We start from the raw sequence: 13,984 nt of genomic DNA, 5'->3' as shown, positions 1-13,984 counted from the left end.
ATTCTCAGCAATTCCTGTTCTGTCTGAAACAAATTTTGTTACAATTTCCCAGAATGCATTGCTCTGGTATCATGTGCATCAGGTTGTTCAGTGCTATTTAAAATGTTGTAGGTTTCTGTTACTGTTGCAAATCGGAACTTTTGAATACTGTATTTGATAGCAAAAGAAGAAGAAATAACTTCCAATCCTTTTGTCAATAGTCTATGGAACCCTATCACACAGAATTCAGCAGAGTGGGCTGTTTCTGCTCAACCAGAAGATCAGAGAGGTATGTAGCTCAATACAGGGGTGCTTTGGCCTAGGTAGTTCAGTGCTATTCCTGCTATACTATACTTCTTTGGCCTTGGTGCTAGCCACTGCTATTGGCCCCTCACTGACACAAACACTTAATGAGAGAAGATATAAACCAATTAAAATGTGAATGTTATATACCTTTAAATACAGGCTTCCATTTATGCGAGAAACAGTTGATGATGATGATTGTAGGTGAAACACCGATTTCAAGAAATGAAATCGACAAAGGGATTCAGATCAACTGCACCTATCATTACTGTTACATGATCAGTCCAAGTTGGTATGTTTCTTGTCTGTAAGGAACTATGAAAGTACTATGTAAGAGCACATTTGTTAACACAGTTTATTGGCACACTTATTGGCAAAGCATACATAAAATACAGTTGTATTATATAACACACTGACTCACTGTGTCTTTACATGATGAATTGAACATATTAATATGGAAATGAAAAAAATTAGTTTCTTTTATAAAGTTTCACATAAATACACCAGAATAATAATAAAAAAAAAGTAACTGGTTTGAGGGCTCCAGGGCTTTACAAAAATATGATACAAGAAATATACTATGAAAAGAAATAACAACAAAGCCAACTCAGATACAATAATAAACACAAAAGTTTTAGATTTATTAAGCTGCCCACAAAATTAATGGATTACATGGCTTTAAAATATCTGGATCAACAGCAATTTTACAAAGCATAAACTCTCATAGGACAGGGCGTCTTTCTCCACATAAAAATATTTTTCATGTCTTTGATGGAAAAAAAAAGACATTTCTTGTTTCAGCACTTTTGATAAATGACAGAAGGACTATTGGCATCAGCTACAATATAAATTAAAAATGCTGGATCCTTTAAATGGTTAACCAATGAAAGAAGAGTTAAAGAAAGAACTAAGGTTACTTTAAATTACTTTTAAAAAGCTGATTTTTCTGAAACAAGAAATTGTAGGTGCAAGTTGAAAAGCAGAAAATATTTTACAATTTTAAAAAAGTTTTCCATAGTTATGTTAACGAGATCCTGAGCACTGAAGACTTGTTAAATATGGCCTTTGTTTGATGAGGAAAAAAGACCCCTCCAACAAAATGTTTTGTTTGAAATTTGCCATGAGGTGCTATTTAATTTTCAATTATTTTAATTGAGGTCAGTGCCAGTATCGTGTCATGTGTGAAAGCTTCCAAGAAAGGTACATGAAAGCTTATATATGATTTTTCTCTAATTAAAAAAAATCAGATAGCTGTAGTTTAGAAATAGATACTGTATCTGGAAAGGTTTTTATTTTTTAAGAATGGTGTAAAATAGTAATTATAATCCACTGACATACATAACAGTGAATAATGCTGCAGAATAACCTATTGGGAAGCTTGTGGCGTGGGATTTTCAGATTTGGTCTCCTGGTTAGCAGGAGGTTTGCTGTTCCATGGGCTGTTATTTCCCAGTGCAGGCGAATTGTTGAAGTCTTCTTCATCATCCATGCCATTTGCTGCATCATACTGTGTGTTCTCTAGTCTAGTGATAAGCCTTTCGTCTTCATCCCCAAATTCTCCTCCCATCAGCGTTGGTTCTCCTACCACCATCACATCCTGTGAACAGCACCCAACATTTGTTATATGGAAACCTTGAGAGAGAAAAAACCAACTTAAAATAGCCATATTAGAGGATTTGAATCTGTTAATTTTGTGACATTCGCACAATGGAATCAGATGCTCCTATATGGTTAGAGCCATGATGCAAACTTACACTTGAGTTTTAATTTATAAAATAAAACACTGTAAAACCCTCATCTATTTGTATATTCAAGGCACTGGGTCTCAAAAACCCAAAAATAGATAAAGCAAGAAGAATGAAATATACATTAAAAAAATAATCAGACTACAAAAGTGGAGACTGTTAGAAAGTTTTAAATGGTTGGTTTAACCTTCTACTTGGTATTTTTACACTCTATAAATTATTTCTTTTCCAGGCCATCAATTATTTTGTTTACAAAGACTGCTCAGGATGCAAATGAGTTGCAGTTTTGTAACATTCATGCAGTAAATCTAGTACATGACACAGTACTTCTCACACTCAGGCTGTTGAAAAAAAGAACACAGTGCAAAGACGGTAACTCTCTTATCCCTAGCCAGCCAAGCCCTTTTGCGCATCCAATATACTTGACATTCTGCTACTTAATTATGGTAATTAATTTAGGTAAAGTTTTTGATAAAAACAATGTTCACGCTGATTTGACAATTTGCATAGTTAATTAAGTCATTAGCAAAAACCTGCTGATTGCCAACAAGCCCTGAATTTACCATCTGTTATTTCATGGTGCCTCTCACCTATCTTTGCGTAGGCAACCCTGCCGCCAATCTGTGCAGTAAGAGGACCAATCTGTCCAGCTGGTACCATCAAAGGAAGATGAAGAGTGCTAATTATAATTATACTGATGAAGCTAGTAGTCATCAAAAACTGAAGCATTCAAGAAGGAAAGAATCCATCTAATCACTGCTTTAAGTACAAGTTGTCCTTCCACGAAAACTAGTAAACCACCTACTGTACTACAGTACATCACAGATTTGTTGCTGAACTCTAACCAGCATGGAGTAGAAAGGTGCAAAGCCAGACTGAAAAACAAAGTGCTCTCTTGTTTAATCTGTTTTAAGGAAAACAAACCACTGCACTGGGAAAGGAAATATATGGAATGCATCTTTTGATGCAACTGGACTGGCAGGGCTTCAGATAACATATTTGGTGAAAGTGCAATAATTCCAGATGTCCAGATTTGTACTTGCTGATTTAACCAGGATGTATTTCTATTCATAACTATAAAGCATCTGTAAAGTGCAAACAGAAGACTATTGCTTGCATATAGTAAGATTTTTATCACATATCTACTTCACGCTCCATGAAATAAAACAAGCTATTGCCTATAAATATTTACACTGCTTCATCATATTCCTTAACAAAAGCTGACATGTTATAGAAGATGGTGTATATGGTCATTTCAAACTGTACTCTGTGAGGAACTGTAGAATAGAGGAAATGTATTACATAATTTCTTCTTTACATTGTCTTGATTGTGTTACTCTAAATATCAATAAAATATTTCCTAAATCAAGCCATCACACAGCTTTGCAACAAAAGAATTTAAAGCAACAAAGGTGTTTATAATCAAAAGTTTGTTCTAATTTAGTCTTATGCCTTTAAAGCACAGACCACATTTATTTTGCAGTGCTGAACCACGACTGACCCCATTGTGTAGGGAAAGCAGTAAAGAGGACAGCAAATTAGATTTGAGCTTGCAATGTGATATGGCAGCCAAAAAAGACCAGCGTGACACTGAGCTGGATATTGAATCACAGACTAAGGCAGTGATAGTTCATCTCTAAAAAACACTGGCGAGACTGTACCTTGACTTCTGCATCACATTCTGGGCACTTCAACATTAGAAAGATGTCAGCAATTTGGATGAAGTTCAGAGACGTACATCAAAAATTACTAACAGGCTAGAGGCCCAATTTAAGAGGACAATTAAAAGAACAAAATATGTACACATTTTACCAAATTACTGCTACGGGGGCATATGTACACATTTTACCAAATTACTGCTACGGGGGGCATATGCTAAATGGGTAGACAGATTAAAGGGAGAGGAATTGTGTAGGGTGGTCCAAGGAGGTATAACCAGGACTACCAAGATGAAACTAAGTAAAGGACAATATAACTCACATTGGAAGGACATTTTTCCTGATACTCAGACTAGCAAACTATGGAATTATATTTGAAAGGAATCAGTAATAGCCCCATCATTTGAGTCACCTCAGTATGATGTAGGAAACATTCATGCACTGGCATGGGATAAACTAAGGGCTTGTCTTCACTACGGGGAAGACCAATGCTGCTGCAACCGATGCAGCAAGTGTCACTAATCAATGGCAGAGCACTTTCCAGTTGACCCGGGTGCTCCACCTCTCCAAGAAGAGTACAGTAAGTTGGCTGGAGAGTGTCTCCCATTGACACAGTGCAGTGAAGACACCAGGGTAAGTTGACCTAAGCTATGTCAACTCCAGCTATGTTATTCACGTAGCTGGAGTAGCGTAACTTAAGTTGACTCACCCCGGTAGTGAAGACAAGCCCTAAGTGACCTAGTAAGTATGTTCTATCTCCAATTTCTATGATCCTTTGCAGATCATTTATTATTCTTTCAGTATAACAATACCCACAAGACAGAACAGCTTGCTTATCTCTCTCCTCACCAGATTCAGTATATAATTTCTGTCTGGGGGCTAAATTTCAATTTTATTGAGTTTAGTGGGGTTTTCCCTGATCTTACTTACAAGATACCACAGCATTAGCTAGAGGGCACATACTCTTTATATTTTTGCTCTTTGTAATGTATTATATCAGGCAATAAATAATTTCTCAGGTAGCACGCATGCTCTCTTCTCCCCATAGTGGGTTTGTTGCTCCTCAGATGGAATGCTGAAGATCCCCACCAATTTAACCCCATTTAACCTCCACTCACTAGTTCCACCAACCTCTGAGGAGGACTGGAAGTGACTCCTTTTAGAGCCCCTCAACGCTTCTCCTTAAATTGGCCAGTGTGGGTCACTGTTCTTGAATGACACAAGGCTCCATCCCTCCCAGGGTTGAGGCTGCAGCTCTGGAGTACTCCTAGCTCCTGCTCATGGAGTGAGAAGCAGAATCCAAGAATTAAACCCTAGTCTGTTGCATGGCCGCACATACTGCTCTGGGCTAGTTACAGTAGCACATATTTGACGAGATTATTTAAATAAAGATTTAGGCTATAGTCACTCTTATTAATTTACTTTGTGATTAGAAACATTTTTAGTGATAGCAAAATATCTTTGCAGTGAAGCTCAGTAAATAAAGCACTGGATGTTTTACACACTGTGATAGAAAATTATCATTTAATAATATAATCATAACAGCAGCTTACATATATTAAGTGCCTTTCACTGACAAATCCCTAACTCTGACATCAAATGTAAATTTATATATATATATATGAACAGAACAATAAGACCATTATTCCCTGTGTTACTTCCCATGATATTAGATTCACTTAATTTAAGCCATCCTCAAATTTTGATTTGCTACAATTTCTGTATTTCTAATGCGTAAATGTAGGTGTTTTCATGGGCAAGCAGCTCCTGGTTTTGACAACTTTTGGCACCCAGGAGTATCTATTGATACTGGGGTGAGGATGTAGCTCTCTTTCCTTCGGGGTGAATGGGGTTAGAGATGATTATGTTGAGGGGTTTGAACTCATGGTTTCCCACAACAGCAACCATGAACAATCCCCTGCCCCAGTGCCTCCCACCCCAATATTTGTGACTACATCCAGTGAAGAAGGATAGTCACATCAAGCATGACAATTCTGCTAAAATGATGGGCAGTGATAGAGTTGTCATTTAAATTAGGTTTCAGGCTTATCACCCCCTTAAGATGCATGGGTAGCTTACACTTCTCAGTTTCGGCTGCCCATTAGGTTGACAATCTATTCTTGTTTGTTTAGCCATCATGGTTGAGAAAAAACTCTCGACTTGCACATCTCCATTCCCTTAAAACTAAGGAAATTGTTGAGTCATCAAGAAGTCTCTGGGTGTCCTACATGGTTCTGATGGCATGATACTATTCTGTCAGGTGTCACATGAATGATATCCTAGCACGTACAGGAAGTTCTGATCTAGAACTAAAATGGTTAATGGATGTGCTGGAGTGACTTGGCAAGCAATCCTGAAACTTAACCTTGTGAAGGGCAAGTTCAAGAGGGGAATGGTGTTTCTGGGGCATCTCTGCCGGCTTAGGAAAGTGACTGCAATGTTAGGCTTTGGAATCTCAGCATTCTGCCAGCTACAGGAGTCCCTTTGTGCTAGAAGTTCATCACGCCCACTGTACAGTTTGACATAGAAGGAATCACTATACTGGAGGACTGCTCAGTGCAGTCAGGCTTTCCAGAAGCTAAAGGAGAGTTTGATCAGAACATCATTCAGGGTTATCTGGAATGGGATGCTCTTTTGCACTGGGCAAAGCTGCCAGTGAGAGACAGTAGCTGTGCTCTCCCAAGAGGAAGTGACCGAGAATGGACTGTGGTCTTCTATAGCCTGATCTTCAGGAAACTGGAATGAAACCACTGTATGACCCACAGGGAGAGTGGCAGAGATATTTCACCCATAATGTGGGCATCACTGCATAGCGTGCTCATAATTCCTACAGACTCTGTCAAACTTCAGGTAATGCAAAGAACCGAAAGCTTATAGGCTGGATAAGCTGGAGCAGTACAATTTTAGAGTGTAGCATCAGCCAGGGCCCCAGCATGGAAATACAGTCACCTTGTCTCACTGTGTGTGCTTGTAACTGAATCGTCAATATTGTCACTGCCAGAAGAATCGGTCAGAATGGAAGCAGGTCGAGGAGACAACATCTGTACTATTATTGTAGCAGGAGGGGGAGAAGGCCACTTAGGCAAATAATGTTTCAAGTAGTGCACTGATAAAGTTTTTGTTATCCCAGTGGGTTTGGACTGAATCCTGGGAGGGTTTATTCAGGAAGTGTCAGACCCAGTGTGGTTTCAATGTCTCTGTTAGCTGATGGTGCTGACTGCACTATGACCACCTGTGTTGAAGATGAAATATCATATGCCTATAGCAGAGTCCTGTGGAATGTTGGAGACCTCATACTGGGTTCTGAAAAGATTCTGCTGGCTCAGGTGACAAATGTGGACATTCAGTGCTAGGGCTGTTATATCTTGTACAGCATACAGAGCACAGGCAGTGCCAATGTACGGGCAACATTGGAGTGGAGAGTTACTGATACTCTGTAACAGGAATTACCTTATTGGAGACAGGCTCCAGAAACATTCTTTAACCTGGAAGACAGGATGAGTTTATTTACTAGAGAGAAACTGAGATAGAAGCACAGCATTCACTAGAAATGATTGCACCCCACAGGAGAGAGGTCTTTGCTGGGTGGAGTTGTATCACTGGAGAAAAAGGGAAACCTCATATTAACCCAATATGGGTCTGGATATGAGCTCACCATTGAGGTCCTCCAGAGAAATGATGTGGAGGAAAATGGGACAGGAGCTGGTGCTGCTTAGTTGAGTCACCTGGAGACAGAAGTTGGGATCATCTAATTTCTGTTAGCTAATGACAGCAGGAATAAAGGAGAAGTTCCTCACTTGTCTGGTGCCTCCAACATTTGCAGAATTGTTTAGTTCCAAGTTGTTTATTTCCCATGAGCAGAGAAAATAAGAGGTCCAGTCACAGAGAATGCCATGACAAACAGAGACTTCAGTTTAGTGGCAAACTGTAGCCTGAAACTTGTGAAGTGAGGGCATTGTATTGAGGATGAACACATGCAAAGGCGAAGAAATGTAGTCTGTTTCCCTCTCTCACTGCATATAGGCGAAGGCAAGTGTAATAAATTTCACCTTTGCTATTGATCAGTTTGCTTGTGGATGAGGTTAAAAAGGGCAAACTGAAAGCGAGATTGCTGCGACCTGTAGCCAGCTTTAGAGAATACAAGCGCTTCTGAAATGAAGAACATAGCCTGTATTGTTTTAAAGAAATATGGTCTTGCCTCATTCACTCACATGCCCTAGACACTTCACAGTACGATTAGGTGAAAGGTATATTTAATTTAAAGAAAAAATGTTTGAATAGGTTTACACTGGAATGTCCTATAACTGAAAACACATTAGGTTCTGTCTGTCCTATATAATAGTATTTTTTTCTACAAAAGACAAACAATAATTAAAATATGTTCTCTATGAAGCACTATGAAATACAGTGAAGACTGAAAGGCAACCTACATGACTTGGAAAAAGCATATGGAATATATTGTATCCCTGTGTGCATCAGAATAGATGTACAAAAATCATTACCATCAATAGGAGCTGCACTATAATAATTATTTAATTAATGAGATAGAAAGAAAACTCCCTCACCCTTGCATATAATTGGGTGAAGCTTACTATATATTAAAGGGCTTGATTGTCCAATAAGATGTGAGTGCCAACTTCCACTGCAGTCAATGAGAGTTGCATGAACAGATCTCCTGGGATGGGGAGGCTAAGGGATGTGTATGCAGGGGAACAGATTCTGGTTCAGTTGAATTGAGCTCAGTAAAGGAGGTGGTAGAAATGAAGTGGCACTAGCCACTTTTACTATCCCTTGATTCTGGAGAAAGGTGAGGAGCAATCTGGATGCTCTACCTACAACTGAAGGTTGCTTTTTTTAAGACATGTTTTCTCACAGCTGCGAAGTCATCATTCTGGCAGCCAGGAATAGCCAGACATAACAGCATGTGGTGACTGGGGATGAAAGGAATCTCCAGGGTAGCCAGTTATGCCAGCTTTCTGGCTGCTTTGTGCCACCAGAATAGTAGAAGAGCTGGGGTGAAAATCTTCTCCTTGGATGAAGGATCCACATGAAAAGTTTGAATTGACAGAGCGAAAATAGGAACTTAATATACTGAAGCCAAAAGCTGTAGTAATCTAGGAGGTTGCTCAATCAATTGTTGAATCAGTCCATTTCATATCTTATGGTATTACTTTTAGATAGTCCACTCCTCTTTTTTACCTAAAAAGTTAGGCTTTCTGGGAGCCCACCTCCAGTTAGTTATCAATGGCCTACATCCTTTGTTACGATCCACAAAGGACCCACCATTTTGTATATGTTTATCAAAAATACAATAAAAGTCATTGCATGTTATTCTCTTAGTTCCCATATTGTCAAATTAATTTCCGTAGCTTTCAAATGCATGCATTACCCTCTCTGGATATAAGAGACAATTCACTCACAGTCTGGGGGCTGATTACTCATATATAGTGATTAAGACAATATACTTAACACTGGTAAGAGGAAATATTATTTTGCATGCTGCATAATTAACCCATGGAACTATTGCCACAAGATACCACTGAGATTAAGATTTTGGTATGGTTCAAAAAAGAATTAGCTGTTAATATGTACCACAAGATCAGTAATTGTTACACATAAAAGGATAAAAATTTGTAAGGGGCAGCAGTTCTCATGCTTCATTGCATAAGCCAACTGCTAACTGATACGGATTCTGAGGAAATAACTCCTATTCTCAGGTTATTCCATACTTGTTCAGTGTGGGGTTTCTTGCAGCTTCCACCGAAGCATCAGACAAAGATCACTCACTGCTGGAGACAGGAGAGCAGTCTAGAAAGACCACTGGTCTGGTTTGGTTGGCAATCCCTATGATCCTATTACGACTCAGGTTACTGTGTTCATCTGCCCTGTGATGGACGGAAGTCTGAAAGAATCTATCAGCATTGCTACTACTGATAACCAAAAGCCCAACCCAACTTCAGCTGAAGGCAGTGGAAAGACTCCCATTCACCTGAATGGGATTTGGATCATGCCTCCCAAAATTACATCCACTGCTTGAGGATCATTTATTAAAATTGTACTGCAGCACAAATTCCTCACCGTTCATCTCTGTTTTCCCTGTATCCACACCATATTGTGTAACGTCTCTTCATGCTTGTGATAATTTTGGCCCAAGAATACACCTTCTTTAAAATGTTAGGGAAAGCTTAAAGCATTGTAAGTGATTCAGGCCTAAAAGGAAAATGAGACTTACAGGTACCTGACTTGACAGGCTCAGGTTTGCAGCTGCTGTTTTTTTCTTGCTATTGGTACTATTTGCATTGTTCCCAGCACTGCTGTTCGAAGTGCTGCTGGTTGAATTTTTCCTTTTTCTCCGTTTGGTTGTCGGTTGTCTTGTGGGCTCTGCTATAATAAAAATGTAAGAGGCAAAGCAAATTACAGACATTTTAAAGCCCGTAGAAGAATTAACTACAAAGAGAAGCACTAAAAATCTGTTTCTTCTCAGCTATTTTAAAATTCATGGGTAATTATTACTTTATTATTATTTATTATTATTATTTGGGAGCAAACCCATGAGCTTGTAAATTCTGCATGGAATAAAAAGAAATGGAATCTGGTTTCAGTTTAAGTAGTAATTAATTTTACATCACTATCCATCCATGCATCTCAAAGTGCTTTACAAAGAAACAAGTATCATTAGAGAAAACTGAGGCACCAACAGGTGAAGTGGATTGCTGAAGGTCAGATAGTAGGTCAGGCACAGAGCTAACAACTGAACCCAACTCTCCTTTCTCCAAGCCCACTGCATCTAACCTTTGAACTATCTGCCTATGTCAAACATGTTTTACAGATAAGAGCAGCGTTCTAAAGTACTGTCAGCATCCAATGGCAATCAACTGAAAGATTACATCATTTTCTGCTACTTCAGTTACAGACCTCACTTTTGGTAGATCCTCACATTAGAATATATCAACCTGTGCTAAAATATGTTTCTCTACTAGTTTTCCAAATATATACCAAGTCAAGACTATTACATTCACTTGACTTCAGACCTTTGGCCACAAAAAACCAAAGTTGATAACTGTACAGTTCACTCAGATTGTGGTACGTGCATTTACTTTCAGTGACATTGCACCCCATAATGCTTTATGGAAATATGCTTATAAATGTATATGTAACATAACTGGAATATGTTTTATTCTAAATATGCTACATATCTCTGTAAAGGTTATGACCTACTGAATCTATTCCTCCTATTTGTATGCATGTATCATTTTTGTGTTCGAAGTTATGAATATTGGCTGTGCACTTGCTTGATTTCTAAGTAACCTTAGTAAAGCATTCGGTCAGCTTCTTGAGAAAGGAATGTGCAAGTTAAGTGCCCAATCAAGAAACATTTAACAGACAAAGGATCTTGGAAGGCTCCAATCCACATAAGAAGTCTACTTGAGTACGTTCAAGGTAGCATGTGAACCATGGCTGCTACCTGTAAGTTCTGAGTCATACATGGACACGTGACTTGCCCATGTGACTCCAAAACTCCATCTTGTAGCTGGGATGCTACACAGGGGGAGGGAGGGGTGTCCACGCACAAGAGAAAGTCTATTTAAACCCCTGGGAGACCCCTCCATTTTGTCTTCAGCTGGCTCAAGAGATAGCCACTCCACCCCCAAGGATACCTGAAAAAAACTGGAACAAAGACAGTAACTACAAGGGGGTGTAAGTGATTGCTGGACCCAGACTAGAAGGAGGTTAGTCTGTAAAATAAGCTTCCTGGAACATCTCTGAGGGTGAGGTTTCATCTGTAATCACTTTCTTACTGTATTAGGCATAGACTTGCGCGCTTTATTTTATTTTGCTTGGTAATTCACTTTGTTCTGTCTGTTACTACTTGGAACCACTTAAGTCCTACTTTTTTATTTAATAAAACCACTTTTTACTTATCAATTAACCCAGAGTATGCATTAATACCTGGGGGGCAAACAGCTGTGCATATCCCTCTATCACTGTTACAGAGGGCGAACAATTTATGAATTTATCCTTTATAAGCTTTATACAGGGTAAAACGGATTTATTTTGGGGTTTAGACACCATGGGGAGCTGGGCATCTGGGTGTTAAAGACAGGAACACTGCTTTCAGTTTGTGGGATGTGGTTCAGACCTGGGTCTGTGTTTACAGCCGGCAAGCATGTCTGGCACATCCAGGCAGGGTTCCAGACTCCCAAGCTGGCAGGGAAGGCAGGGGAAGTAGTAGTCTTGGCACATCAGTTGGCAGCCCCAAGGGGGTTTCTGTGATCCAACCCAGCACACTTTCAATTTTAATTTTTTTTTGCAAATGGTATTTTTGTGTTTATGATCAATGAAGTAAAATTCAGGCCTATAAGTATAAATTTATTAGACTAAAAGACTATTAATTATGACAGGAAGCTGTAATATATAAACTATGGTTTCTAATGGAGCCAGTGGGCATTTCATATACTGTGTATTATCTTTTACTTATGCTGAATTATATCTTGCACATTGTGAAATTATTTGAATGTGTATACATCTAAAACTTATTTCATATTATGTAGCATCAGAGTCAGATTACATGCCATTAGAATTATATCTAATGCCTTGTCTACAAAGCCAGGGTAAGTTGACCTAAGTTACGCTACTCCAGCTATGTGAATAACATAGCTGGAGTTGACGTAGCTTAGGTTGACTTACTGCGGTGTCTACACCATGCTGTGCCGATGGGAGATGCTCTCCCGTTGATTTACCTTTATCTTCTCATTCCAGTGGAATACCGGAGTCGACTGGAGAGCGCTCTGTGGTCAATTTAGCAGGTCTTCACTATACCTGCTAAATTGACCGCCGCTGCATCGACTGTAGCAGCGTCGATCCCCAGTAAGTGTAGAGATGGCCTAAGGTTATGTATAGAATAGTGCTTAACTTTGTTGTGTTATTTCCTTTACTAGTGGATTGTCAGCAAAGTTTTTCAGTGTTTCTATATTAATTCAATAATAACAACAAGTACAATAAAAATATAGAGAAAAACATACCTGGTGGTGCCACCATTCTCTGCCATTTTTGAAACAAGCATGTCTTCAGGCAATCCCGAGGACTTAGATTGTAAGTTTTATGTCTTGACATCAGTTCTTGCATTGGCTCCAATATTACACACAACTGAAAGAATCAGAAAGAATGTTTTAATCTAAAAACAATTTAGCATTAAAGTGATTGCAGAGTCTGAAACTCAGTTATTACTTTCCTGGCTTTTGTTTTGACTTTTCCTAGTTAGCTAATAGTGTCCAATACAGTATAGTTCTGTCTGTGTTGAGACCAGCCTAAATGTGGCCTCCAGGACCTCTCTCCTCCTTTCCCTATGACACTGGTACTTACACGTGCCATGACTACCTACTCCTCCCCAGCACTGCACATAAGTCTATCTAGATGTCTTGAAAGGTCCACAGCCTTCGCACCCAGCAGGAATAAACTGTGCGGTTCTCCCAGTCATCACAAACCCCACTATCTATATTTCTAGTAATCAAATCCCCCATTCCTGTTATCTGTCTCTTCTTAATAACTGGCATCCCCCCTCCCCAGGAGGGGTATCCTCAGTGCGAGAGGATACCATGACATCATCTGGAAGGCGGGTCCCAACTATGGGATCGTCTTCCTCTGTGCCAATTTGATGTCCTTCCCCAAGAGTTTTATCCTCCTCAACAGCACAGAGGCTGTCAGACTTGGGGTGGGACCAGTCTACTGTGTCCTGAAAAGTCTTGTCTGTGTATCTCTCTGTCTCCTTTAGCTCCTCCAATTCAGACACTCTGGTTTCAAGAGCCCATAGGGCCATGAATTGCTTGCACCGAATGTACATATATGCCCCTGCCTACAAGGCAGATAATCACACATGCTGCATTCAGTGCAATAAATTGGATAGTGCCCACTTACTGCTGGCCATGTACAAATAAAATTTCTCCTGTGTCATATGGGTTTATGCTGCCCATATTGTAACTAGGGAAAACTAGAGTCACTGCTATCTATAGATCTCTTAAATGATAATTCTCTCTGTAATCTATTTCATTTCAAACAGAAATTATAACTGGATAAGAAACACAGAAGAAGGTAGAGATGCCTGCAGGACTGGTCATAAGCACAAGCATTCAAAGTGATTCCTTGTTGCCCTCATGTACTGATTGATTTAGCAACTCCGTCTAGTTTGAACAACCCCTCTGTTTCTGGAATCAGGACATTCTCTGCACATTTCTCTCTCCAGAGCCTTGGACCCTGCAAAGCATAAGGTCAGTTCTGGATGCCTCAGGAATAACAGGTACT

The 13,984-nt window shown here is 39.4% G+C and overlaps 1 protein-coding gene across 14 annotated transcripts in view; it reads right to left on the bottom strand.

Moving 5' to 3' along the window:
* Positions 1-655: 655 nt before the first annotated feature.
* LDB2 (LIM domain binding 2) overlaps positions 656-13,984 on the bottom strand; it is a 273,724-nt gene continuing 260,395 nt past the window's right edge. For 4 of the 14 annotated variants that reach the window (XM_039541715.1, XM_039541714.1, XM_039541710.1 and 1 more), the window contains 3 exons: positions 12,709-12,832; positions 9,918-10,069; positions 664-1,879 (listed from right to left, as the gene is read on the bottom strand). In XM_039541715.1, the coding sequence (XP_039397649.1) occupies positions 1,649-1,879; positions 9,918-10,069; positions 12,709-12,832 (507 nt within the window). In that variant the 3' untranslated portion in view covers positions 664-1,648. Of the gene's footprint in view, positions 1,915-4,816; positions 4,960-9,917; positions 10,070-12,708; positions 12,833-13,984 lie in introns of all 14 variants that reach the window. The other 10 variants (XM_039541716.1, XM_039541724.1, XM_039541720.1 and 7 more) reach the window with 9 other exon arrangements.

The sequence above is a fragment of the Mauremys reevesii genome, linkage group 5 (assembly GCF_016161935.1).
Source record: "Mauremys reevesii isolate NIE-2019 linkage group 5, ASM1616193v1, whole genome shotgun sequence".
Lineage (NCBI taxonomy): Eukaryota > Metazoa > Chordata > Testudines > Geoemydidae > Mauremys > Mauremys reevesii.
This window is presented reverse-complemented; position numbering and strand designations above follow the sequence as displayed.